Source organism: Trachypithecus francoisi, unplaced genomic scaffold (genome assembly GCF_009764315.1).
Source record: "Trachypithecus francoisi isolate TF-2019V2 unplaced genomic scaffold, Tfra_2.0 Lachesis_group0, whole genome shotgun sequence".
Taxonomy (NCBI): Eukaryota; Metazoa; Chordata; class Mammalia; order Primates; family Cercopithecidae; genus Trachypithecus; species Trachypithecus francoisi.
Window position 1 is genome coordinate 56428469 of NW_022681453.1, and position 25669 is coordinate 56454137.

The 25669-nt window shown below is 44.0% G+C and overlaps 1 protein-coding gene across 9 annotated transcripts in view; it reads left to right on the forward strand.

The window, feature by feature from the left end:
- Positions 1-428: 428 nt before the first annotated feature.
- Positions 429-25669, forward strand: part of TSEN2 (tRNA splicing endonuclease subunit 2) — a 49009-nt gene continuing 23768 nt past the window's right edge. For 5 of the 9 annotated variants that reach the window (XR_004437020.1, XR_004437021.1, XR_004437023.1 and 2 more), the window contains exons 1-6: positions 429-524; positions 6127-6332; positions 8487-8568; positions 11436-11472; positions 18428-18950; positions 20306-20383. Coding sequence is in view for 6 of the 9 variants with exons in the window: in XM_033210714.1 (XP_033066605.1) it covers positions 6144-6332; positions 8487-8568; positions 11436-11472; positions 18428-18950; positions 20306-20383 (909 nt within the window). In the remaining 3 variants the exon portion in view is untranslated. Of the gene's footprint in view, positions 887-6126; positions 6333-8486; positions 8569-11435; positions 11473-18427; positions 18951-20305; positions 20384-25669 lie in introns of all 9 variants that reach the window. The other 4 variants (XM_033210715.1, XM_033210716.1, XM_033210717.1 and 1 more) reach the window with 4 other exon arrangements.

Sequence of the window (25669 nt, forward strand, 5' to 3'; positions counted from 1 at the left end):
CACAGGTTTCTGGCCAGGTGTCTGCCAGAGGAAGGGTCTTTGCAAGTTCTCCGCATCCTGCAGCGTATGCAGGTGCACTACTGTGATCCTCTTTCTACATTGAGAAAGATGAGATCAGTTTCCTCAGGGCCAATTTAATAAAATCCTGCCGGTCGCCTCAAATATCCCATCCTCCGAGAGCGGAAGACTCTAGCTCTCTTCCACCTCCCACGTGACTATGTGACATTTGACAGGTAACTTCATTTCATCTGTAAAATGCGTCTTGCAGGATCGTTCTGGTATCCGTGCAATCCTGCAGAAAACAGCAAAGAGCACACCCAGCCTCCGCCTCATACTCCGCAGTGGCAGAGGGGCGCACAGAACACCCGCCAGCCGGCCACGCGCAGGCGCACTCCACCAAGTCCCGACAGGCGCTCTGCGGCTGCGCACTAGGCTGGCTTTGCGGCCGCACTGCTTGATGGCAGTGGTGTCTGCCCCACGGCCGGCGTTGCCGGGGTAACGGCGAGCGCGTGGGGCCAAGAAAGGTAAGGGTCCTGGGCGAAGAACGCACGGCCCCCTCCGAGTTTGGTGTTTTGCCGCGGGAGGAAATCTCGCTCTTTCGAAAGCCCTCCAGGGCGAGAGCGGAAGGGCCCAGGTACTGTGCTGGGGTCGCACAACCGGCCGAGACAGTGCCGGGACGGGGAGCCAGGCTTCCCAGCGCGCCCGCTCACTGTCTCCCCCGCGTCTTCCTCTTGCGCCTGCAGCCCTTGGTTCTTGGAAACGCCGACGCCTTGCTCAGGGCTGGTGGGGCTGGGGCGCAGGGTGCAGCTGACGGTGCCCGAGAGGAGCCCCAGCCTCTGGTGGAATTCGGTCGGGTGTGGGGGTAGTCGGGGAAAGAAGCAAAGGGGTAAGTTAAGATAGGGAGTTAGGAATTCGCAGGGCCCTTAACGCTATTTGGGTGCGCAGTTGTTTATTTGTATTAATAGTTGCAGCTGTCGTCTGGTGAGCGCTTTCCACGTGGTAGGCCCCGAACGAAACGCCTTCTGCAAAATTATGCATTTAATTCTCACAACAACTTTCAAAGGCTTGTCATCTGTTTATATGGCTTATTCTCAGGTTCTAACTTGAAAGCTCCCCAGAGGCAGGACTATTTACCTTGTGCCTTTCATCCTTGCCTCACTGAGCCCAAGAGGTGCGCAGGTGGTGCTTGAAGCGTGTTTTGGTTGGGAGAAGGTAAGATTTGCTGGGTGGGAGGTTTTTAAACCACGTTTGTTTGGCACCTAGTCCAGGAAGGTTGGAAAATTAAATGGAGCCACCTCCCACTTTTTTGTTTGTTCTTCTGATAGACATTTACCAGCACCTAAGAGGTGTTAGCTTGTGTGCTCAAGGGAAGAATAAGAAACAGACCGTGCTTTTAATAGAAAGTTAAGAATATGCAGCTCTGGAGTCAGGTGTGTGCAGGTTGGGGCAAGGAGAAGTAACGATTTCTCAGGGGTGCTCCAGGCCCCTCTGAGTCACATTCCCTATCTGTACAATGGAAATAAAAATAGTCTTTACCTCAGGGGGCTATTGGGATTAAGTGAATTTGAATAGACCATGCTGTTAACAGGTGGTTGGCTACGTGTTAAAATCACCTGAGTCCACCCAGGAAATTCTGATGTAATTGATTGCAGGTGAGGACTGGGCGTGAGGCGTTAAACGTAGCTAAGCTTGAGGGCCACTGTGTGTGATGTACCACTCCCAGGTTTAATTTTCTTAATCTGCATTTTTCAGTCATCATTCTCAACTTAAGAACCTGCAGTGACTCCAATTCCAAACCAGCCTTTGCATCCCAAACCTCTTGACAACTAACCCAGTCTTTCCTGTATGTTTTTGTGCACCTCAGGCACGGCTCTTCTTTCTTATCTGTGGAATGAGGATAGTACAGTCAGCTGTTCCTATCAGGTTCCGAATCTGTGGATTCAACCAATATTGCATCAAAAATAATTGGAAAAAGACATCTAAAAAAATAGTTATTTGGCATGTACATTGTGTTAGGTATTATAAGTAATCTAAGTAATCTAGAGATGACTTAAAGTAGATGGGAAGAGGGGCATAGGTTACATGCAAATACTACATTTTATGTAAGGGACTTGCTGCGGATTTTGGTAGCGGGTGAGTACTGGAACCAGTCCTTCTGTGGATACCAAGGGGTGACTATAGTACCCACATGTGCAGCACATGGCACAGTTAGTGCCTCTGGCATCTGATACCTACAGTTTACTCTTCTTATTTTACTCACATCCCATCTGTTACAGCATGCTATTCTCCTGCCGTGGCACTAAAGAACCATTTCTTGAATGTCCATTGCAGATATGGGGAATGGTAAATGCAGTCTTCTCTCCTCTGCTTAGCCTTTCGAGTTAAGCACAAGAGGACTCTTCCATGAAACTAGAGATCATCTGATTTGTCCTCTTGAATTTCTCCCCCTTGGGAAGTGAGCTCTGCCTTCCCAGAGAGTTTCTTTCGATCTTTTCTAGAAGCTTCACGCTGGTATCTGTGAAGCAGTTCTTGCAGGACATGGCCTGGGGGATGTCTTCTGAATTTTTAAAAATAGCTTTATTAAGATACCGTGTAATTCTGTAAAGTTCACCCTTCTGAAACGTACAAGTCAGTGGTCTTAGTATTCGTGGAGTTATGTAACCATCACCATCACTACAATCTAATTTTAAAACATTTTCGTCACCCTCCAAAATAAACCCCCTGTCTATTAGCTGTCACCACCCACCCCCCATTTCCCACTTTTCCCCGTCTCTGGCAACTGGTAATCTGTCTATGGATTTGTCTATTCTGGACACTTTATATTAATTGTCTCGTGGTCTTTTGTGTCTGGCTTCTTTTAGCATAATGCTTTCAAGTGTTGAAGAATGTATTAGAACTTCATTCCTTTTCTACGACCAAATATTTGATTATATGGATAGACCACATTTTGTTGATCTGGTCAACTATTGATGGACATTTGGATGGTTTCCACTTTGAGCTATTATGAATAATACTGTTGTGAATATTCACATACAAATTTTTCCATGAACATATGTTTTCAGTTCTCTTAGGTCTGTACCTAGGGGTGGAGTTGCTGGATCATGTCGTAACTATGTGTTTGACATTTTGAGGAACCGCCAGACTCCTCCAGTCCTGTTCAATTTGAAGATGAAACTGGGCTTAGAGAAAGTGGGTTGTGCAAGGTCACACAATAATAATGGCGGCTTTGCATGTCTGGAAGGCCTACTGCGAGCCAAATTCCTGAGGGGTGAGCAGCCACGTGAGCAAGAGTGACACAAGAACTGGGATTGTGAGGGGTGTTTTGTCTCAGAGACCCTTCCATCCCACACACTTGGGTTGGAGTACAGAGTTCTTTCGATCAAGTGTCACAGCTAAGTCTTGCCTTTTTAGATGTGACAGCAGTCTGAGAGGGAAAAACGCTGAACAAATGAGGCAAACTAAAATACAACTCTTTATTTGTTGAATTTATTAGAACTTCTTGAAGGTGGCCATTAAATCTTTTTTCATTTTTTAAAATTCCAAATGTAATATATATGTCAGCTGCTGAGCAGAGGTTATTATAAAAGTGAAAAATCCCATAAAAGTCCAAACCATTCCTGGAAGTCTTTCAAAAAGTGCCTTACTGGAGACCAACATCCTGTCCCCAAAAAGCAGTGTTTATTTTCAGTTTTAGAATAAATTAATGTCTCTCCAATTGAGTACTAAATGTGATAGTTGGCTTGGGCTGAAGGATAAGTCAGCAAACAAGGTAAAGTCTAGTCAAAATATGCTCTTAAGAAAATATCTTAGGTTTCCTGTGAACATGTAGTAGACATGGTTATGTTATAAACACAATACAGCAAGGTGCATGCATAAATATAAAATGTACAAAGTAATGCTCAGTATGTAATTCCTTCAAGATACCTTATTTAGAAATTAATCTAGCATGTTGCTGCTTAGAATACTGGCAATTCTAGGAAGGTTCCAACTTCCTGATTCTTCTTGTTTTTCAGTTATCTTTGTAATTAATGTATCAATTCCTCTAACTCTTGTTTAGTCTGTGTTTTTCTGTGTCCTCATATAATTCCTCAGCTTCTTCCTTGAGAAGTTGGATAAAGATATTATCACACATTGAATAAGCCTTTTCATTTCTTAATGAACATGACACTCTTAGAGTCACTCACCTTCCCCTCCCTCAGCTTTGGCCACCTTCTTGACTCTTTCAGGCTTGATGGCGTCCCTTGCCAATGGGATGCAAGTACTGAGTGCAGGAGCCACCTAAGTAATTAGTCTTATTTTTTCCCTTGTGAGGGTTTGGAGTCATGTAGGTTAAACGTGTGTATGATTTAACTGCACTGTATCTTCAAGCACCAGGTAAGCTCTCAGTTGAAATCAAGTCTAGACCTAGTACTGAGGGAGCAGCAGATTCAAGTTTCCCACCTCATTGCAGGACAGTTGCTCCTTGAGTGGAATGTCTTACACCATTTACATTGTTTTCCCACGTATATGGTTAAGTTTTCCTAGGTTAAGTGCATCTGCCATATCTCTGTGCCTGCATCACGCAATATGCTCACATTTACTTCCCTCCTTTAGACATCAGTGGATCACAGCCTGTTCCATTAGTTCCACCTTGCTTTCTATGCTTCCAGGTATGTTATATACTTGTTTTGTCTTCTTGGGTCCAATGTATGGCCCCAGAAGGACACGTACTGGCCTTGGCTTCCTCTTCTCCCTCGTAGTGCTGGGTGCACGATAGGTAATTCCATTATTGCTCAGTAACCCTTCACCGTCTGATTTTGAGAAATAGTCATCAGACAAAAGTAGACAGACCCTGCCTGTGCTTTCAGCAGAATCCAGAGAGAGGGCATGGGCTTGGGAGTTCAACAGACCTGGGTCATCTGATACCACCACACTCGGGGTCCTCTACAAATCTCTCTAACCTGAATCTGTTTCCTATTTATAAAATGGTGTTGCTACTGCTCACCCTGTAATACTAATTATAGCTGATACATGCATGATACTCACTGTGTGCCAGGTACTGTTCTAAGCACTTTATGGATCTTAACTATAAGATAGAGTCTGTTCTTATCTTGATTTTGCAGATGAGGAAACTAAAGCACAGAGTCAGTGACTTTTGCCCAAAATCACACTGCTAGAAAGTGGTAAAGTTGATTCCAATGCTGGTAGTCTGACTTTAGAGTCCCTGCTTGAAGCCAGTAGCATTTGGTAGTATATAATCAACCCTTAAATAACTGCTGCTGTCATTATTATTTCTTAATGTACTTTAAAAGTTGGGAGCTGACTGACCCAGTGTTTAGTGTGTATTTTTTTTTTTTTTTTTTTTTTTTTTTTTGAGACGGAGTCTCGCTCTGTCGCCCAGGCTGGAGTGCAGTGGCGCGATCTCAGCTCACTGCAAGCTCCGCCTCCCAGGTTCACGCCATTCTCCTGCCTCAGCCTCCCGAGTAGCTGGGACTACAGGCGCCCGCCACCTCGCCCAGCTAGTTTTTTGTATTTTTTAGTAGAGACGGGGTTTCACCGTGTTAGCCAGGATGGTCTCGATCTCCTGACCTCGTGATCCGCCCGTCTCGGCCTCCCAAAGTGCTGGGATTACAGGCTTGAGCCACCGCGCCCGGCCCTAGTGTGTATTTTAAGATCCTCTTGGAAAATGAAGTGCTTGCAAGATTTAATTTGTTGAGGACAGGGTCTCAGTTTTGTCTTTGTCTCCCCAGCACCTATGATTATTAGGAATTCCTGGTAGTAAATGTCTGTTGGGTGGGTGAAATGGAAGCACTCCTAGTAGACAGAAATCCTGTTGTGCTTTCTCTCTGGAGACCTAACATTGCAGCTTTGGGCACGTCACTAGGTCTCAGCATTGTCAACTGGAGTAGAAAGATTACCACTCATTTCCTGGGGGTTATTTTGGGGAATTAATTGCTGTATTGCGGGTCAATGTGATTTACATTGCTCACACAAACTGTTCTGATTACTTTTAGTTTATTGCTTTATACTTGATGTCTTCCCACAGACCCCTAAGTTTTCTGAGCCTAGGTACAGATGTACTCACATTTTGAATCAAGGTAGTTACTGATTGTCTGTTTCTTTCTCTTTGTTGTCTACTCTTTAAAGAATACCTCCTCTGAAAAATGGCAGAAGCAGTTTTCCATGCCCCGAAGAGGAAAAGAAGAGTGTATGAGACTTACGAGTCTCCATTGCCAATCCCTTTTGGTCAGGACCATGGTCCTCAGAAAGAATTCAAGATATTCCGTGCTGAAATGATTAACAACAATGTGATTGTGAGGAATGCAGAGGACATTGAGCAGCTCTATGGGAAAGTAAGTGCGGGCAGCCTCGGTAGGATTACTTTCAGACAACTCTGAGCAAGCAGTCCTTTCCTTCTCCCCATCCCAACCATCCCCCCACACCAACCATGAACAATGTGTATTCTTTCCTTGCAGTTTGGTGCAGTTGTAGGAAAAGTACAATTTGAATTAGTGCCCAAAAGCCATACATTAGGGTAATAGAGTGACAGATGGAGCACCCCTGCCCACAAACCTTTATTTCAGTGATGAAGTAGAGTCAATGGATTGGCTTTTTTTTTTTTTTGTCTTTAGTTGTAAAAGCAATGCATGTTTGTTGAAGGAACAAAAAAAGTAATTTACAGAAAGTAATGGATAAAAAAGTGAAAATTCCCCACTGACTCCCATTCTATTGCCAGAGGTAGCCACAGCGTGGTATGGTGTGCCTGCTCAGGCACGGATCAGGTGGAGCTTTGGCGTGAAGCTCCTTATCTGCTGCCTCCTGGTTGGAGACCTCTTCTCAGATGAGGACAAGTTCTAATTTTTACTGTTTTCCAGCATTGGTCAAGTTGAATGAAGACTGGTAGTTCTTAAAAAAAAAAAATTCCCATAGTCTGTTCATTGCTGTGGGCATTTTTAAAATACAGCTTTATTAAGTTATAATTTACAATTATAAAGTTCTCCCATTGTAAGTATAGAATTCAGTGATTGTCATCAATTTATAGAGTTGCACAACTCTCACCACAGTTGTTTTAGAACATTCCCATCACCACAAAGTTCCCTTGTGCCCATCAGACTTAATCCCTGCTCCCACTCCTGGCCCAAGGCAGCCACGGATCGGCGTCTTGTCTCCATAAATGTGCCTTCTCTAGACATGTTATAGAAGAGTGGGTGGCACTGGCCATGGTGAGGCGGGAGTCTCAGTAGGCCAAGGGCAGCTCACCAGGGAGGCCTTCATTTACAGTATATAACATTAAGCAAGAGGCTTTATAAAGTGCTGTATGCGTTATTTCCTCTTGGTTTTTGTTGTTGCTGGGTTGTTTTTTGTTTGTTTGTTTTTTGAGACAGAGTCTTACCCTGTCACCCAAGCTAGAGTGCAGTGGCGTGATCTCGGCTCACTGCAACCTCTGTCTCCCAGGTTCAAATGATTCTTCCACCTCAGCCTCCCGAGTAGGTGGGACTGCAGGCACATGCCACTATGCCTGGCTAATTTTTGTATTTTCTGGTAGAGACCGGGTTTCACCATGTTGGCCAGCCTGGTCTTGAACCCCTGACCTCAAGTGATCTGCCCACCTCAGCCTCCCAAAGTGCTGGGATTACAGGTGTGAGCCACCATGCCTGGCCTCTTTATTCTGATTGTTAATCTAGATGGAGAAAGGGGTGTTTGTTTTATTCTTTCAATTTTCTGTGTGTTTAAATATTTTATAGTAAAAAGGGGAAAAATACATGTTGTTTTTGGAATCAGCAGGAATGAGAGGAATACTTCAATTCTGGAGTATGAAAGAATCCAAGAGGATTTTTTGGACCTGGTGGGCAGCATGGCTCCTGCTTTCAGGCAGTGTCTTCCCAAACCATATGTAAAGAAGAAACTCTGCCTCTGCCTGCCCTCGGCTTATAAGACCTAGACTGAAAGCATTAGTTATGGTATAAATGATGTGTGCCAAAAACTTACTAGTACTCTTGAAGCGATTAGAAAGGTATTATGCTAAGAACATCCTTAGTCGTCATTAGGTAATCAGAGGGAAAATGTCAAGACATGGAAAGTGGAGCGAACCTCTTATTAACTCAGATGGGTACAGTGGGCCCTCCATATCATGGGTGCCACTTCTTTGGATTCACCCAACCTTAGATTGAAAATATTTGGGAAGAAAAATTGCATCTGTACTAAATGGGGACTTTATTTTCTTGTATTAAACAATGTAGTATAACAACTATTTACATAGCATTTGCATTGCATTAGATATTATAAGTAGCCTAGGATGATTTAAAGTATATGGGAGGACCTACATAGACTATATATAAATACTGCACCATTTTATATTGGGGACTCAACCATCTGCAGATTTTGGTATCCACCAGAGGTCCTGGAACCAGCCTCCTGTGAATACTGAGGGATTACTGTATATTCTACCTCAGCTAAAAAACTGGCAACTAAACACGAACTAACTTTGTTTTCTCTTTTCCTGGAAGGGTTATTTTGGAAAAGGTATTCTTTCAAGAAGCCGTCCAAACTTCACAATTTCAGATCCTAAACTGGTTGCTAAATGGAAAGGTAAAGTTGTATCATTCAGTTCTTTTGACAAATTATCATTTTCCTTTATTTTTGATCTTATACCTCATGTTGTATAGTAAAATTCTAAAGAAGTAACATGTACACTGGCAGTTTTACTGCCAAAGAATAATTCTAATCAGAGCAAAAGGGTTATGATTGGGTGACAGCGTGTTTAATTTCTAGAATTATCAAGTGTTAATTGGACTTTTCTGTTGTTAAGTGTTTGCTTTGCAGAGTACTATGCCTGTGGCAGGTACTGATAGTTAAGTACCTGCTCACCTGTGGCACTATGCAAAAATTTTAAAATTTTGTTTCCAGAATTAGAATTTATAATAGCCATGATGTGTGTGTGTGTAGTTCTCCCTTGCTGATTCTCTTTAATTTGCAATTGTTTTAGAGTATTTCTCTAAGGAATTTTCATGGTAATTACTTAAGAACCAATACCAGCATGTTAAAACATAATTAGAAAGGATCTTTTAAATGTTTTATTATAAGAAAATATACAGATTAAAACTGCACTGAGATACCATTTCAACAATCAGGCAGAAATCGAAAAGTCTGACAATATACTGCATTGGCGAGGACTTCAGAGACAGACCTTCTCTTGCATTGCTGGTGGGGTGCTTGTGGCGCAGCCCTCGTGGAGGTGAATCTGGCAATGTCTAGCAAAAGTATATATGCATTTACTTTGTTTTCTTTTCCCCCTTTCTCTCTCTCCTCAGTCCCTGGTAACCTTTATATGTTTTCCATCTATGAATTTACCTATTACAGATATTTCATATATAAACACAATCATACACTATCTGCCCTTTTGTGTCTGTTGCTTTCACTTAGCATGTTTTCAAGGTTCGTCTCTGCCATAGCGTCTATCAGAACTTCATTCCATTTTATAGTGGAATAATATTCTATTGTTTGGACATAGTGCCTTTAGCTCATCTGCTGATAGACACTTAGATTGTTTCTGTATTTTGGCTTTTCTGAATAATACTGTGGTGAACATTGGCATATACATATCCGAGTCTATTTTTTATGTGTTTTGGATATATACCCAGGAGTGGAGTCAATGGGTCATATTGTAATTGTCTGTTTAACATTTTAAGAACTAGCCACACTATTTTCCACATTGACTGCATCATTATACATTCCCACCAGCAATGCACCAAAGGTTTTCCATTTCTCCACATCCTTGCCAACACTTGTTTAAAAAAATAATAGTCGGCTGGGCGCGGTAACTCACGTAATCCCCGCACTTTGGGAGGCTGAGGCAGGCGGATCACCTGAGGTCAGGAGTTCAAGACCAGCCTGGCCAACATGGCGAAACCCCGTCTCTACTAAAAATACAAAATGAGCTGGGCTTGGTGGCAGGCACTTGTAATCCCAGCTACTTGGGAGGCTGAGGCAGGAGAATCACTTGAACCCTGGAGGCAGAGGTTGCAGTGAGCCAAGATTGCACCACTGCACTCTAGCCTGGGTGGCATAATGCAACTGCATCTCCAAAAAAAAAAAAAAGTTAAATTTTTACAAGGGATTTTTAAAAATATAGAAATGAAGTAACTGAAAGCTTATATCAAATTGGTTGTATAACCACACAGGGAGAAATTATTTTGAGTAACTTTTGGTTTTTTTGGAGATAGGGCCTGGAGTGCAGTGGCACAGTCTCAGCTCACTGCAACCTCCACCTCCTGGGCTTATGCTGTCCTCCTACCTCAGCCTCCCGAGTAGCTGGGACTACAGGTGCATGCCACCACACCTGGCTAATATTTGTGTTTTTTGTAGAGACAGGGTTTCACCATGTTACCCAGGCTGGTCTTGAACTCCTGAGCTCAGACAATCCACCTGTCAAAGCCTCTCAAAGTGCTGGGATTACAGGACTGAGCCACTGAGCCTGGCCATTTGAGTAACTTTATAGTGATTTGATTGTTCAACCTAATGGCATAGACTTTGTGTCAGTTACTTCTTGTCACAGTAATGCTGCTTAATAAACCACCCCAAAATGTATTGGCTTTAAACAGCAACCATAGTAGTCACTAGGTGTGCTGTCTTGGCTGGGTGTGATCATTTTCCTCTGGTGTTAAAGCTGATCATCATTTCTTCCAAGCCTTTAATGCATGCAGAAGAGGCTGAGTTTGGGAAAAGAGAAGTAATTAGCCCAAAGGCAAAGTTAGGAAAAGACCAGGACAAAAAACCAGACCACTGGGTGACCTGATGAACATTTTGGGTGGCAAGAGTCCTCCCACCTGATGTCCTGCTTATGCCGGGGGTACAGGCAAGTTACTAAACCTAAGATTCAGAAACAGCAGGAGCCCGCCTGTCAGAACTGCACCCTCATCAGGCTGGCTTTCAAAATAACGTGAGGTCGAGCCAGTTTGAGATTCTGCACAGGGAGCTAGAGCTGGAAGCCCTGAACTCCCAAATCCATATCCAAAACCAACACTGCAATCAACTTCACTTTTCCAGCCCTTTCGATATACATGTAAGGAGCTTTCAGTGAAGAGGGAAGAATGGAGATGAAGTTCACACCTCTAGGGCCTCAGCATTCTCATTTGGAAGTTGGAATGAGCATCCAGCCGTGGCAGAGAGGTTTCCTCCCGTGCTGTTACTGCTTAGCTGGAGCCCTGAGTTGAGAAGGATTCTGAGGTCCCCTAAAGCCCACCAAGGCTGATGTGATTGATGGGCAGCACCTGCCAAGGGTATGGGTTCAGGGAAGGATGGCATAGAAAACATATTTTTGCCATTGCTGACTGGACAGTATTAACTTTCTAGGTGTGTGATTTTGTGAACCTTAAAATTCTGTCTTTCCTAGATTTTTAGTGTTTGTTCCCTTTCTGGGAAATTTGCCTGAAACTAATAGAACTTCTTTGTTCCAGATGTGAAGACAAACATGCCTATCATCACATCAAAGAGGTAAGTCATAACAAACTTTGGCTTCTGTCAAAATGATGGTTTAAGTCAGATGTTTTTAGGTAGTCTTGTCCCATGTAGTAGTCCAGTCCACACCTTTTTTTCTTTCTCTTTTTGGTAGTAGATGTATCCTTGAAAATGATGTCTGAATTTAATGTGAATCAAGTCATTTTTGAAATGCCTTACGTGAGTTTATGGTTTGTTTAAATACTGTTTTGCCAGTTGAAAATTATGAATAACTATCCTGTAATAGGATATTTATTATTAAGTCCTCATATTCTTGGGCCTAGATTTTGAACCAGCCTTCTGCCCAGTGGGCACAGATGGTCCTGTCCCCCTTCCTCCAGGTACACTGTAGGGTCGGAGAAAGGCTTTCACAGAGGCCCTTCCTCATTTAATCCTAGACATTCCTGGAAGGTTTCTCCCTGACTCCCCAAACACACACACACGGCCTGGCTAATTCCTGCATGTCCTCGATCCTGCTCATGCATGATCTCTCCTGGGTTTCTCTCCTTACCACCATACCATCCTCTGTCCTGGGTGCCACTCCTCTGGCCCCCACAGTCCTCTTTGGCGTGCAGCACTCTCCTCGTGTGTCATACATAGGTTCAGACTGTCAGTGCTTGGAGAGCAGAGATCAGGCCCTTCTCCTCTCTTCGGCACCACACTTTGTGGTCCCTTGGTAAGACTGTTGGCTGTCTCCATCCATCCCAGACCTCCTTGTCCCTGTGGTACAGTACAAGTCTCAGCTCTTCCATGAAACCTTATAAAACTTCTCAAGTCTCAGTGATTTTGTTCATCTTGCTTCTAGCCTATACGGGCAAAATCCAGCAGCTCCTTTTTGGTTACATGCCTGGCAACCCCATAGCCAGCAGGGTGGCAAGGAGTGGTGGCACCAGGGAGATCCCAATGGCTGTTCTGGCTGTAACCTCAGGCCGGGGTCAGGAGTGGGATTCTGGTGTGTGGGAGGGACCTGCTAAGAACCTGGCAGAGCCCCCAGTCTTGGAGGCGCTATAGTATAAACAGGTTACCACAATAGAAACCTAGGGATCAGAAATAGCAGGAGCTCGCCCATCAGAACTGCATCCTGGCTAGGCTGGCCACATGACGTAAGGTCAAGCCAGCTTGCCAGCGTAGAGGTTCTGCACAGGGAGAGGGCTGCCTCCCTGAAGAGCATCCCTTTATGAGCACTACAATGTCCCAAGAAGTTTCATTGACCCTTGTATTCATTTCCTAGGGCTGCCATAACAAAGTACCACAGACTCGATGGCTTAAAACAACAGAAATTTATTCTCGTGGTTTTGGACACCAGAATTCCAAACTCAAGGTGTCGGCAGGGCTGCAGTCCCTCAGAAGGCTCTGGGGGAGCATCCTTCTTTGCCTGCCTTCACATCTGCTGGCTCCTGGCACCCCTTGGCATTCCTTGGCTTGCCGATGCATCACTCTAATCGCTGCCTCTGTGGTCACGTGGCATTCTCTCGTGTGTGTTTCTGTGTGTCTTTGTCCAAATTTTCTTCTTTTTTTTTTTTTTTGCATGAAAAAAATTGATAGATGTATTTTCAGGATACGGGTACATGTGATATTTTGCCTCTTTTAAGGACACCAGTCACTGTGTCCTTATATCAAATTGATTCTATCTACCAAGACCCTGTTTCCAGATAAAGTCATATTCCCAGGTACTGGGGCGTGTAATCTGGGAGGTGTATATTGTCCTACTATTCCTTACTCAAGGCCCCACAGTTACGGAGTTGCACTGAGAAGTGAAAGTGATAAACTGTTCACTAATAAGCAGGCCTGGCGTGAACTCAGTCTGCATTCAGACATTCTCTCTTCCCTCCTCAACGCTCTTGATATACTTTATTGTGTTATCACCTTAGTTGATTTTTCCTTCAAGTCTCCTCTAGTCTAACTGCCAGATTCTCATTTTTTAATCCCTTTGCCATACTTTGATCACTTTCGTAGACTTCATGAATCCTGCATCTTTTTTGCAAGATTTAAATGTTCACTTTGCCATCGATTTGCATTGAATTTACATTAACATAACAAAGTACAAAGTGACATAGACTCGACACATAGTGACAGTGCAGGAATGTTGCTTGAAGGGGGTATGCTTGTGGGGATTAATTTTTTATAAGAAATTTTCAGATTACAATTCATTTCCTTGTGTGAACCTAAGGATGTTTATAGATGTTATCAGCACAGTTCTGTCAGCAAGCTACATATGTCCCCCAACCAAAATCGATACTTGATTTATTATTTGTTCATAACACTTGGAATCACAATCTAAATTTTAAATATAAGAAAAATTGATTCATGTTCATATTTTTAGATTGATTTTTCAACTTAAATACTTGTCATAATTGTTGTTTGTATTTTTTGTAGAGACAGGGTCTCGCTCTGTTGCCCAGGCTGGTCTTGGGCTCAAGTGATCCTCCCACCTCAGCCTCCCAAAGCAGCAGGATTACAGGTGTGAGCCACTGCACCTGGCCATAATTGTTTCTTTGCTGGTGCCTCTGAAATTGATTTCTATTTCAAGTGGACTCACTCAAATTGGCCTTTTTCCAACAATAGTCATCTTTGGGTGAAGAGCACCTTCTGTGTAACTCTTTCTGAAGGTAAGTGTCAGGACCCTTTTGTGATGCCTTTGGGGAACTGACACAGGTAGAGGTATGTCCCTGAAGGACCAGCCCTGATGGTCGTGCTGGTCGCCCACTCCATTGTGGTCCTTTATTCAGCCAGAATTCACTATGTGTCAGGCATTGGGTAGGTGCTGGGGACCCAAGAGTGAGGAAAAGACCTTGAGGGATTTGCAGTCTAGTGAGAGAGGAAGAGAAGTGAACAGTTGTGCTGTCCTGTAATGGTGTTGTGGTAGAGATACTATCGCCATTATGGCCAACAGGTGCTGACTGCTCTAGCAGTGCCAATCCCAGTCTCTGAGCTTGCCTGCGTTAATCTCCTTTCATCTTCTCAAGAAACCTTCAAGGGTAGGTACTAGAGATGTTTCCGTTTCATAGATGGGGACTCAGGTGAGGGTTCAGTAGCTTGCCCAAGATTACATGGGCTCAGGGCCAGAGCCTGGGAGGCATTGATGTGGGTGTGCGCACCAGCACTCCCCGAGCACCTTCCAGTGCTAAGTATCGTGCCAGTGTTGGGCCTGTGTGTCGTCTCAGGTCCTCACATCACTCCCATCAAGTGGGTCCCATTCTTACCCATCTTCCACAAGTGGAAGAACTGAACACAGGGAAGTGAAGCTTCTTGCTCAGGGTCAGTATGTGGACTTAGGCACTGTGGCCCCAGAACCTGTGCACTAACCACTCTAAACCACTCTGCTGTGCACTTCTAGTGATAAATGGGCTTTCATCGGTACAACAGTAGAGAACGGTGCCCTGTGCAAATAGGAGAGGTGTGTGTTCAAGGGTGCAGAAACATGAGAATCAGTGGCATGTTTGGATGGGCATGTTCTGTGTCCTTGCGGTCCTGGATGGTGCTGCTTTCCCCAGTCCTGTCACCGCTTCCAGTTGTGGCTGCTGCCTCGTCCTTCTGCCACGCTCCCCCTTACGCTTTCTGCTTTTTACTTCTCATTTCTCTTCCTGCAACTGCTCCAGCATCTGGGATTGATGGCAGCAGGACTTAGCTTTTTAAGGTGTTGCCAGCCAGCTAGAGGACGCCTTCAGCTCTGACCCATATGTTGTTGTCTTAGTCATTTGTTTTTGTGGCTCTTTTCATCATGTCTGACTTGGAGGCTTCTACATGCTCTTCAAGCCTCAGTCTCCTTTGACCTTTCATAGAGATCCTCTGAGACCCTGAAAAGGGAACACAGGTGTGGCCTGGTTCTGGTGTATGGCAGAAGAGCACAGAGGTAGAGGCACTAAGTGGCTTAACTCAGAGCCACACGGAAGAGCCAACTCCAGGACCTAGACCTCCAGAGGCTGTGTTCATCCCCGCACTGCTGCCTCTGCTCTCAAAGAACAGCGAATTAAGACATTTCCATTCATTAACATCTTTTTCAATATACTGTATATTGAGTCTGATTTATTTTTTTTTATTTTTTATTTATTTATTTTTTTTTGAGACGGAGTCTCGCTCTGTCACCCAGGCTGGAGTGCAGTGGCCGGATCACAGCTCACTGCAAGCTCCGCCTCCCGGGTTTATGCCATTCTCCTGCCTCAGCCTCCCGAGTAGCTGGGACTACAGGCACCAGCCACCTCGCCCAGCTAGCTTTTTGTATTTTTTAGTAGAGACGGGGTTTCACCGTGTTAGCCAGGATGGTCTCGAACTCCTGACCTCGTGATCCGCCCGTCTCGGCCTCCCAAAGTTCTGGGATTACAGGCTTGAGCCACCGCGCCCTGCTGAGTCTGATTTATTTTTCAAGCCACTCCTAAAAACTCCACAATGATACGGTAATATTGATTGAGCACTTCTTATGGGCTATGCACTTTACGTGTCTTATTTAATCCTTGCTGCAACGCCACGAGGTAGGTGCAGTTATCCCTAGTTTATAGATGGTCACTGAGCTTTAGAGAGGTGGGGTCATGCAGTTAATATGAGAATGTGATGGAGCAAGGATTGGAACCCACGTCTGCTTTGACTGCTCTGCTGCAAGGAGCAGAGCAGTGCTGTCTGTGCGCTCGCTTCGTTCCAGATCTTCTGGTCAAAGGAGGAACTGTTGACCCTTTAAATCAGTGGTTCTTTCATGTGTTTTGAGTTAGGGAATTTGGCAAAAGTTGTGGGTCCCTTCCCCAGAAAAATATATTGTCACAAAAATTTGTATTCAAATAAAGGAAATTTATAGACCCTGTAGAACCAATGCTTTTGTTGATATAAAGAGCTGACATTCTTTTTAGACCTCTCACATGACAGTTCTTTTAAACGTATGCATAGGTGGCCATGTTCCAGGTGAGAAGACAACCTACTGGTTTTGGCACAGCTATGTTCTTTTTGCTGGTTTTAAAAGTAATACATAACAAGATCCCTTTGAGGTGGTAGTACTAATCTCCACATTTTATAGGTGGGAAAATTGAAGCACAGAGAAGTTAAGTAATTTGCATTGCCACACAGTTATAAGTAACAGGGCTGGACACAAAATGTGCAGTACCAAAGTCACGGTGTCGTACTGTCTCTCAGGTATTAGGGTAGCCTTACCAGGTGTTAATCTTTAGGATACAATTCCCAGTATATAGGGAGACATCCCTGATGTTTATCCTTACGTGGGGTGAACAGGGTATGGACAGCTTCGGGATTCTTAGGAATCGGTATAGCAGAAGCCAGTGTCCTTGTTAAATTGTGTGAGATATAGCAGTTTATAAACTATGACATAGTCAGTCTTTTTTTTTTTTTTTTTGGAAACATTTCACAAATTTGCATGTCATCCTTGCGCAGGGGCCATTCTAAGTATATGTGCTGCCGAATCAAGCACTATTCAGTCTTCTTAACCAGGTAAAAGCAGGTGAAAAGTAAAATTACATCTGCCTTCTCTCAAGCCATGTGTTGTCTTGGATGTCTTTCAGACTGATCACTGAAGGTCCAGGCAAAAAGCACTTGAGTTTCACAATGTATTTGACCTTCTGATCTTCAGATTTCCAGCATCTGGTAGTTCTCACATCACATGAACACATCCCAGCAGCCTAGGCATAGATGCTTTGCCCTATTGTTTTGCCTATAACTTTTTGTAACTTGGGAAGTGTTTTGTAACTTGGGTGTTAGCTTCAAGTTTTAGAAACTTAACATGAATTTTGTCATTAAAATCTACTCTGAAAAGTATTGTGGAGAAAGGGGCTATTTCTCTGAGAATATTTGAATGAATCTACATAAGCCAAATCATTTCTCTCCTTATCCTGTAAAGAGGTTAGTAGGCACTGTGATGAATATTTATTGAAATTCTCATTTTGCTTTCCAATACTAAATAAAAGTTCTTTCTGTTATGAATGGCATATCTATCTGAGAACATAATGAGATCCAAAATTGAAAATAATAGAAAACAAGCCGAGAGCGGTGGCTTCCACCTGTAATCCCAGCACTTTGGGAGGCCAAGGCGGGCAGATCACTTGAGGTCAGGAGTTTGAGACCAGCCTGGTCAACATGGTAAAACCCCGTCTCTGCCAAAAATACAAAAATTAGCTGGGCATGGTGGCACAAGCCTGTCATCCCAGCTACTGGGGAAGGTGAAGCAGGAGAATCGCTTGAACCCGGGAGGCAGAGGTTGCAGTGAGCCGAAATCGTGCCACTGCACTCCAGCCCGGGTGACAGAGTGAGACTCCATCTCAAACAATAGTAATAATAATACGAAAAAATCCTGATAAAGGATGGCCTTTTTTTTTTTCTTTTCTGCTTATTTATTTAAATCACTTAATCTACCAGTTTTAAATTAGATAAATTTTCATAGTTTGTTAAACTGGGTTTTCTTTTTTAAATAAAGCAAATAAAATGAAACTATATTATAAAAGCAAAGAAACAAGAAGTAGCATATGCTTGTTGCAGAACACTTAGAAAATACAGAGACCAGATGCAGTGGCTCACACCTGTAATCCCAGCACTTTGGGAGGCCGAGCCGGGCGGATCACGAAGTCAGGAGATTGAGACCTTCCTGGCTAACATAGCAAAACCCTGTCTCTACTAAAAATACAAAAATTAGCCAGGTGTGGTAGTGGGTGCCTGTAGTCCCAGCTACTTGGGAGGCTGAGTCACAAGAATCACTTGAACCCAGTAGGTGGAGGTTGCAGTGAACCGAGATCGTGCCACTGCACTCCAGCCTGGCAACAGAGCCAGACTCTGTCTCAAAAAAAAAAAAAAAAAAGAAAATGCTGAAAAGTATAAAAAAGAAAAATATTTATCTATAATGTACCATTCACAAATAATGCTGTAAACATTTTGGTGTGTCACCTTCCAGTCTTTTTTATGTGCTTTGTTTTTTCAATTTTGAAATTTGAGTGCTGTTTCCAACAGTATTTCTGTCTTGCAGGTATCAGCATAGTGTTGAGTGGGCAGCAGAGCTGATGCGTAGACAGGGGCAGGATGAGAGTACAGTGTGCAGAATTCTCAAGGATTACACGAAACCGCTTGAGCGTCCTCCTGTGAAAAGGAACGAAGAGGCTCAAGTGTATGACGAGCTTAACTCTGAAATGGTTTCTAACATGGAAGGCACAGCAGGGGGAGAGAGACCTTCTGTGGTAAACGGGGACTCTGGAAAGTCAGGTGGTATGGGTGATCCCAGTGAGCCGTTAGGCTGCCTGCAAGAGGGCTCTGGGTGCAACCCAACAACAGACAGCTTTGAGAAAAGTGTGAGAAAGGACACTGCACCTCTGCCCCAAGTCTGTTGCTGCAAACAAGATGCTCTCATCCTCCAGTGTGGCCCTCACCATGAGGACGGCAGCCAGCACGTCGGCCTCCTGCATGCTGGGGACAGAGGGCCTGACCATGAGTACGTGCTCGTCGAGGAAGCGGAGTGTGCCATGAGCGAGAGGGAGGATGCCCCAAATGAGGAAGTAAGTAGGAGAAAGTAAATTGCTTCCTCCAAAGCCATCTGTTCCTAGAGATGTTGGCTAATAGGGATGTCTTTTGCCTGCAGCTGGTAGTTGGCCTATTGTAAGGTCCGAGGGAAGCAGCAGGCTCTGGGCCACAGCAGCTGTGAGGGCCATTTCAACTAAAACACTAAAGTTGGTGAATAACTTTTAAAAAATTTATAAAATTAAGGCAGGGCCAATGGTGTTCTCTCCTTTATTTGAGAGAAAACAAAATGCGGTGATAATTACACCTGATCTTGAGTACAGCTGAGTGAGAAGGGCTCACGTGTGGAAGTCAGCCATCACGAGAAAAGCCTAGGGAGACTGGGTAAGAGCTACGTCATTAGGGGACTTGCTGTCAGAGTTACCCTAGAGCTGTCTGGAATCGCTAAAAATTAGAAACAATCTAATAGCTAAATGGGATATGAGGTACCAATTCAAAGCAATATCATGTAGACTTAGAATGAGGTTTATGAAGTCATATTAAGAGCATAGGAGCCAGCCACAGTGGCTCACACCACTTTGGGAGGACGAGGCAGGAGGATCACTTGAGGCCAGGAGTTCAAGACCAGCCAGGGCAATATAGCAAGACCTCATTTCTACTAAAAAAAAAAAAAAAAATTGCTGGGTGTGGTGGTATATACCAGTCCCAGCTACTCGAGAGGCTAAGGTGAGAGGATTGCTTGATCCTGGGAGATCAAGGCTGGGCAACAGAGTGAGACCCTGTCTCAAAAAAAAAAAAAAAAATAGGCACATGCTTATTAGGTACAATTAGGTGAAAAAAGCAATAGGTAAAATAAAATTCACCAGCAAAATGATTACAACTGCAGGAAAAATTCACAGGGGAAAAAGAAAATAAGCCAGAATCTTCACAGTGAAAAGATTAAAACTTCCTTTTCCACACAAGTAATAAAAAAGCATTTCTTGGCCAAGCATGGTGCCTCACACCTATAATCAACGCTTTGGGAGGCTGAAGCGGGAGGGTTGCTTGAGGCCAGGAGTTCAAGACCAGCCTGGGCAACTCTCTCTACAAAAAATTAGCCAGGCATGGTGGCACACGCCTGTAGTCCCAGCTACTGGGAAGGCTGAGGTAGGAGAATTGCTTGAGTCTAGGAATTTGAGGCGGCAGTGAGCTATGATCATACCACTGCACTCCAGCCCGGGCAATAGAGCAAGAGTCTGTCTCAACTTTTTGTTGTAATCATTTCTTTATAATATTAGCACAATAGAATGTGAATCCTGGGAATTTATAAGAAAAATGTTCATTTTAAAATACATTCTCTATGACATGTAGTGCTTCCGTTTGTTCTGTATATATTGTATTTCTTTCTCTTTAGTTGGTGCAAAGAAACAGATTAATATGCAGAAGAAATCCATATAGGATCTTTGAGTATTTGCAACTCAGCCTAGAAGAGGTATGTTTTCAACATGTTATCATTTCGGCTATTGGTCTTTGGGCCTGAACTACACTATATGTGAACCTACCTCACAGTGTAGTTCTGTACATAATTCAGTTATTGAATATTGTAAGTCAGTATTGAAATCATTATGTGTAGCACCCAAGTAGACCTGCCCAAATTTCACTCCTCAGCCTTTATTTCATCAGTTCTAAGATACGTGTTTGCAGTCATTCCACAGAAGATTAAAGGTGTTTTTCTGAGTACTACTTTTCTTGTTAAGATTTTAGATTGCTAGGCCGGGTACAGTGGCTCACACCTGTAATCCCAGCACTTTGGGAGGCCGAGGCAGGCAGATCACCTGAGATCAGGAGCTCGAGACCAGCCTGGCCAGCATGGTAAAAACCCTGTCTCTACCAAAAATACAAAAATTAGCCAGATGTGGTGGCTCATGCTTGTGATCCTAACTATTCAAGAGACTGAGGCAGGAGAATTGCTTGAACCTGGGAGGCGGAGGTTGCAGTGAGCCAAGATTGCACCATTGCACTCCAGTCTGGGTGACAGGGTGAAACTCTGTCTCAAAAAAAAAAAAAAAAAAAAGATTTTATATTGATGGCTAGGTGTGATGGCTCATGCCTGTAGTCCAGCCACTTGCGTGTGGGAGGATTGCTTGAGCCCAGGAGGTCGCATCTGCAGTGAGCCATGATTGCACTACTGCACTCCAGCTTGGGTGACAGAGTGAGACTGTGTCAAACAAAAAAAAGAATAAAAAGATTTCAGATTGTTAACAGATGCTGACTGGTGATGTGGGGGGTAAGGGGGTGGAAAGAAGAAAAAAATGGATTTCGGATTGGCTGAATATTTTGTTACTAATTTTCACTAGCTTTTTGAAAAATACTATAATTCATATACCTTATAATTTATCCACTTAAAGAGTACAAGTCACTATTGTTTGGTATGTTCATGGAGTCTCAACTTTTCATATACTGTGCTACATGATTCAGATCATGTAGTGACTGCTAATTAAGTGAATGGATTTATTTCCTTCTGCAGGATCCCTCTACTTAATGCAGTAGCTACATTCTTGAAAGTTAGCTTGGGCCTGGTGCCATGACTCACACCTGTAATCCCAGCACTCTAGGAGGCCAAGGCAGGCAGATAGCTTGAGGCCAGGAGTTTGAGGCCAGCCTAAGCAACATGGCAAAACCCCATCTCTACAAAAAATGTAAAAATTAGCCAGGTGTGGCAGTACAGGCCTGTAGTCTCAACTCCTTGGGTGGCTGAGGTGGGAGGGTTGCTTGAGTCTGGGAGGTTGAGGCTTTAATGAACCGAGATCACGCCACTGCACGAGCGAGACCCTGTTTCAAAAAAAAAAATTTAAAAAGTGGCTAAAAGTGGCCTTCCATAAACGGTATCATATTGTCCTGGTTATCTGGAGCTCCTCTAACCTGTGGTCACTTTATGCTCAGTCCCTCTTTTCTTGCTTATGTTGATAGTGCACACAGAAATGTCCTTTCTGCCTTTGAAGATAGCACCCCTTGGGCTCCCCTCTCCTCCAGGAGCTCTGTGATGGCTTTCTTTGATAGTTCCTGCAGTGTCCAGTGTGGTTCTTGGCATACAGGTAGGTCCCAGGAAGTGCTGTGGAACACATCCATGTTGGTAATTTTATAGCTGAGACCACAGGAAAGTAATGTGGGGGCCGGGTGTGCTGGCTCACACCTGTAATCCCAGCACTTTGGGAGGCCAAGGAGGGCAGATCACGAGGTCAGGAGATCGAGACCATCCTGGCTTACACAGTGAAACCCCATCTCTACTAAAAATACAAAAATTAGCCTGTTGTGGTGGCACACGCCTATAATCCCAGCTACTCAGGAGACTGAGGCAGGAGAATCGCTTGAACCCGGGAGGCAGAGGTTGCAGTGAGCCGAGATTGCACCACTGCACTCCAGCCTAGGCGACAGAGTGAGACTATGTCTCAAAAACTAAATTAAATTAAATTAAATTAAAATACAATTCAAAATTCCTTTTCTTGGTTGCACCAGCCACGTTTCAAACACTGAACAGCCACGTGTGGCCACTGGCTACTGTATTGAACAGCACATGCGTAGGCATTCCCAGCTTTGTGAAGATCTTTACTAGACAGCCCGTGTGTACCCGTTCTTTAGATGTTTGGCCTCTCAGAGCCTCAGATTTCTTCTCTGTAAAGTGGGAGCTGTGTAACATCTTGTTCATAGGATGTTCTGGAAATTAAATAATACATGTAATTGGGTCAGGACAGTACCCATTTACATGATAATATAGTAGATGCTCAATAAATGTTAGTGCCTGCTATTTTTGTCATTATTAAGTTACTTGTAAAAGCTGATTAGCAGCTAGTTGGAACCTTATTTTTTACAATCACGAAAATGTCCACTGGATACATACTACGTGCCAGGCATTGGGCTAAGGGCTACCAATACTGAAATAAGTAGAATGTGACTTCTGTCTTAAAGATAGCCCAGAAATCATTACAGTTCAGTGTGATAAGCATAGTGTGGCATATGGATCTTGTCAGTATTGCTCTTCCTGTTTCCTTGGGCCTAATGCCTGACATCTATTAGGTGCGTAATAATTATTTGTTAAATGAATTAACGTACAAGATAGGGAATTTGCACAGAAGCTGGTGGAGACCATCCAGCAGGGCTGAGGTGGAAAGCCTTTGTAGTCATGATAGCTGAGGATAGTAAAGGATAGATGGGGCTTGCCGCATGGACACAGGGTAGCAAAGGCTCTTCCAGATAGCTCAGCCAAAAAGAACACCAGATGGGGGAGGGTGTGTCCGTGAGTCAGGGTCTAGCCTGGTCTTGGGGCAGCAGGACACTGCAGGGGGTTCTGTAGGGGAGTGGAGTGCCTAGAGGTAGCATCAGTATGGAGGGTGGGCTGGAGGCCTGGCCTGGGAGGTGGCAGCTGGAGGCGAAGTATATTTGGTGTCAAATACTGTGAGTTCAGCCGCACTGTTCCAGTTGACCAACTGCTGTCTTTTATTGACAAGTTTTTTTTTTTTCCCCGAGACAGAGTCTTGCTCTGTCGCCCAGGCTGGAGTGCAGTGGCGCAATCTCGGTTTACTGCAAGCTCCGCCTCCCAGGTTCACACCATTCTCCTGCCTCAGCCTCCCAAGTGGCTGGGACTACAGGCGCCCACCACCACACCCAGCTAATTTTTTTTTTTTTTTGTATTTGTAGTAGAGACAGGGTTTCACCGTGTTAGCCAGGATGGTCTCAATCTCCTGACCTCATGATCCGCCCTCCTCGGCTTCCCAAAGTGCTGGGATTACAGGCTGTTGACAAATTTTTTAAAGGCTGCTGCTGCCTGCTGCCTCCTCTTGAACACTCCCTGATGAAAGGCAAGAATAATAGGAGACAGGAGATGAGGATACTCTGCCTTCTTAGAAACTGACTGGCACCTGAGAACTTATCAGAGATGTGTTCCAGAAGTTTTCAGGGAGCATACTGTTAAACCTAGCTCTACTTGTTGTTCTGTTTGGCAGATTTCTTTTGAATGAATCAACCATGTTTGATGCACTGCATGTACCCGCTGACTGAATGTCAGTCAGGAGCACAGGCAGAATGGGGTCTCACCCCTGCTGTGGTGATTCCCGACAGCTCTCTTAAGGGACTCAGAGTGGTAATACACAGCTGACTTAGAAGTCTGCTCGGCACTGACATGGGAAGCTTTTGGTCTGCAGCCTACCACAGATGTGGACATGCAGCCCTGTAGGGGTGTTTTCATGCCTTTACCTTGACTCATTCAGAACAGAGATTTGGAAATTTGCATAGAGTAATTGAAGAGCTATAAACTATATTTACCTTAGTTATTTCTGAGTAGTTATTTCTGAAGATTTCTGTTTCCGTCTTCTGCATCCTTCAGTGGACACGCACACACGCAAACGCTCAAATGCTTTGCTCTTTAAATTTTTTGTTTTTATATTTTTTAGAGACACGGTTTCTCTCTGTTGCCCAGGCTGGAGTGCAGTGGCACCATCGTGGCTCACTGAAGCCTCATACTCCTGAGCTCAAGGTATCCTACCACCTCAGCCTCCTGAGTAGCTAGAACTATAGGGGCATGCCACCTCACATCTGGCTAATTTTTTAATCAAATGCTTTTTAATTAGCAAGATCCAGTGAAAAATAGATTCATTTGGGGGACCGAATTTTTTTTTTAATCAAATGAAAGTTGATTTCACTGTAAATTAAAAGCAGTTGTATAATGCTGTCATAAAGTTAGGGCCGTCAATTTTTTTTTTTTTTTTTTTTTTGAGACAGAGTCTCGCTCTGTCACCTAAGCTGCAGTGCAGTGGCGTGATCTCAGCACACTGCAACTTCTGCCTCCCGGGTTCAAGTGATCCTCCCACCTCAGCCTCCTGGTAGCTGGAACTACAGGCACACACCATCACACCCAGCTTATTTTTGTATTTGTAGTAGAGATGGGGTTTCGCCATATTGGTCAGGCTGCTCTCGAACTCCTGGCCTCAAGTGATTGGCCCGTCTTGGCCTCCCAAAGTACTGGGATTACGGGCATGAGCCACCACACCCTGCCGGGCAGTCAACTTTTGAAGGTTAAGGAGATTTAACATTTAAATTTCCCAGGTTCCAAAGTAGTTGTGTTTAATTTTAACTATCCCTGTGTGTGCTGTTGGGAAACTAATGGGAGGAGATTTAATAGGGGTGGTGCAGACCAACTCACTCTTTCCCAGCAGGATTCCCTCCATGGCAGCATCCCAGTAGGGCCCTGCATTCCAGGTCTAATCCTTTGCTTGAGGGACTAAGAAGTTCGGATTTGTTAGAGCACAGAAAATGACTTGAGCTCTAGGAGCAACATTCAGGCTGAGTGTGCTCACAACAGCCTGGGGAATAAACTAGAGTGTGAGTTTATTAACATTAGCAAAGGCCCCACCACCTGCCTTTCCATATTGGCATATTCTCTTCATGTAGAAAATTCAGGTGCCAAAGGATAATATAATTGGAAGGCTGCTTGGCGAACACAGAGTCAGCCCGTGAGGAGTGAGCTGGATAATCCAAATGCTTAAGGATGTCAGGCCCACGTGTCCTTCTCCCCAAGGAGGGATAAACTGTTTTTAACTTGATACTGAAGATTCTAAGATTGTTGTAAGTCTTTCATTTAATTATTTTACTTAATGTAGTAGCATTTATTCTTTTTCTTGAAAAGCCACCATTGAATTGAGGTATATCAAACAAAGAGCTGCTAACATCTAGACTGGAGGTAGTGTGTTGCATGCATTGGTCTGCCACCGAACCCTTGAGTCAG